Raw genomic sequence first — 2,293 nt, forward strand, 5'->3', positions numbered from 1 at the left:
ATGCTGGTCGACTACCGCAACCTTCAGCGCGGAGTTGGCGATCGTACTCCCAACAGTGCAAACACGCAAGCTTGGCACCAGGTTGGGAAGGAAAACTTGGTGACCGGTATGCATTCTTACAGCGATAACACCGCGTGCTGGAACGGCACCGGACAAGATAATATCGCATGCATTCGTTCGAAGAACTTCGTAGCTGTTCTCGCAGGGGTGGCTGCTGGTATCATGGCATCGCCCCCGCAAATACAACCCTACCGGCCGGCGGTGAGGTCACGTGATCACTATGGCTGCACCCGGCACTAAATAGCCCGAGGATATGCACGCGGACAAACTTTGGAGTGGGGCGTTTTGGAGGTGATGATGAGTAGGATGATGGACAGAACCATTTCAGGCACGTATTTTTGGAACAAGGAAGCTTTGTGGCCCAGAGAGTAGGCCCACCCTTTCTTGGTATGTTTAGACGGCAAGTTTTCAGCTACGCTTAATTAAGGTAAGTAAACGTAACAAACTGCCGTATGCTAAACGACGACGCGGGGTTCGAAAAAATGTGATGCTATGGGTCACACGCCTTCATATTTTGACGCAAAACACCACCATGAAGAAAGACACCGTCGTCAAAAAGACTGTGACATAAAATATAGTGCTTCACAAAAACTGTACCAAAATCCATTCCCCGTCCAATGTGGGGCATTTATGAGAAGGACACTGTGACTTAAAAGGTAGCGCTGACACAAACCTTAACAAGAACTTTTAGTTTTCGTCCAACATGAGCAGAAACATGTCACTTTCAGAGCTTAATATTGTGCCACTGCAAAATGCATGGTACTTAAAAGCGGAAATCGGTAACAGCTCTCATCCAAATGCTTTGTAAATGTAGCAAGCAGCCACTGCAAAACTTTTTTTAACAAAGTTTAACTGCAGGGATCTATTAATTTGCAAAGATGTGAGCTTTTAAACTGATTTATGATCAAGATGCGTCTGGTCGGGATGCGCTGGTGCTGGCTAATCAATTGCAGGTATTTTCCGCTGCCGAAGACGACCACGGTCCTTGGCCTCGAAAGTTGTTACGGTTTCCGCAGCCATGACTTCTCACTGAACCACTACATCTGTATTGTTAGACTTTGTGTAATGTCAACGTGGTGTCAGGGTGATGTCTGGCGTCATGGTAATGTCTGTGGATGTTGTCAAGGTGAGTTCGATGTCAACTTTTTTGTATCGTTGGTGAGTCTCTGGTGGTGCTTGTTAGCTCCCTGGAGAATAACGTTTTTCCGCATCTAAATTGGGTTTCTCTGGTGTGCATACAGACGCAATAGCACGCAGCAGCTTGTACGTTCACTTACTTTAACAAACCGTAGCTAAAACTCTTTGTGACTAACTGCATGAATAAACTATGATCCCACTCTTTGGGTAAGTAGGTCTCATCATTTCAAACATACATGCCTGAAGCATTTCTGTCCACCGCCCTATTCCTCATCTTCTCCAGCGCCTCGCTTCAACGCCTGGTCGCGTTCATTTGTTCCTTCCAAATTTGGTGTTGAGAGGGTGTGTTTCCACTGTCGGGGTAGGATCGCTGATGCCGCGCTTAAGGTTACAGTGTCGACCAATATAGGCAGAGTCAGACGCTGGGATGTGCAAATTAAATTACTATTCACATCGCTGTACAATCGATGGCGAAATGCTCCCAAATGCATCCCATCCGCCGCTGCGAGGATAGCTGCGAAGTATGTGTTCACAGGGCCTGTGAACAAATAAATGTGATATGATCTTGTCTGGTGCCGGTACAGTTCAGATGTGCTATCGTATTAAGAATGGATGCCGGTCGCCTTGTTCCTTTCAAACCTGGGGTTGAAGGGTATCTTCCACCTTTTGAGATATTGAGACAAATATAGGATATGATGCTTGCACCGGATACAGAAGGAACGTATAACTTCTTGTATTGTGTAACACAAAGGTAATTCTTGTCAGAATCTTGCATAGGTTGTGCGGCATTTGTTGATTCAATCGACGGCCGTTGCATCTTAAAATCGCGCTCACGAACGCCAGATGTGGACGACTCGACATAGTTTCGTGACCCTCAACGCCGCATGGCCAGTCGAATGGCAGAATTTGAATGACGTTATTACGGCGTCGTGTATGCAAAAAAAAGTCATGGCCGCGAACTGCATCGCAAGGTCTTCAATGTGACTAACTCAGATCAAAACCTCATACAAATGTGAAACGCTTCTTTTAAGAAGAGCACGAATTTGGACTGCACCAAAGCCCTTCAAGATGGCTGTTTCAAGTTCAAACCCCATAC

At 46.2% G+C, this 2,293-nt stretch overlaps 1 protein-coding gene across 1 annotated transcript in view; it reads left to right on the forward strand.

Annotated features, from left to right (window-relative positions):
* The window catches only part of LOC119092435 (acanthoscurrin-2-like), a 3,795-nt gene continuing 1,502 nt past the window's right edge, over nucleotides 1-2,293 (forward strand). Inside the window, exon 1 of the mRNA XM_037215397.1 lies at nucleotides 1-43. Coding sequence (XP_037071292.1) covers nucleotides 1-43 — 43 coding nt within the window. The remainder of the gene's footprint in view (nucleotides 44-2,293) is intronic.

Source organism: Pollicipes pollicipes, unplaced genomic scaffold, assembly GCF_011947565.3.
Source record: "Pollicipes pollicipes isolate AB1234 unplaced genomic scaffold, Ppol_2.1 Scaffold_3447;HRSCAF=4054_pilon_pilon_pilon, whole genome shotgun sequence".
In the NCBI taxonomy this organism is placed as follows: domain Eukaryota; kingdom Metazoa; phylum Arthropoda; class Thecostraca; order Pollicipedomorpha; family Pollicipedidae; genus Pollicipes; species Pollicipes pollicipes.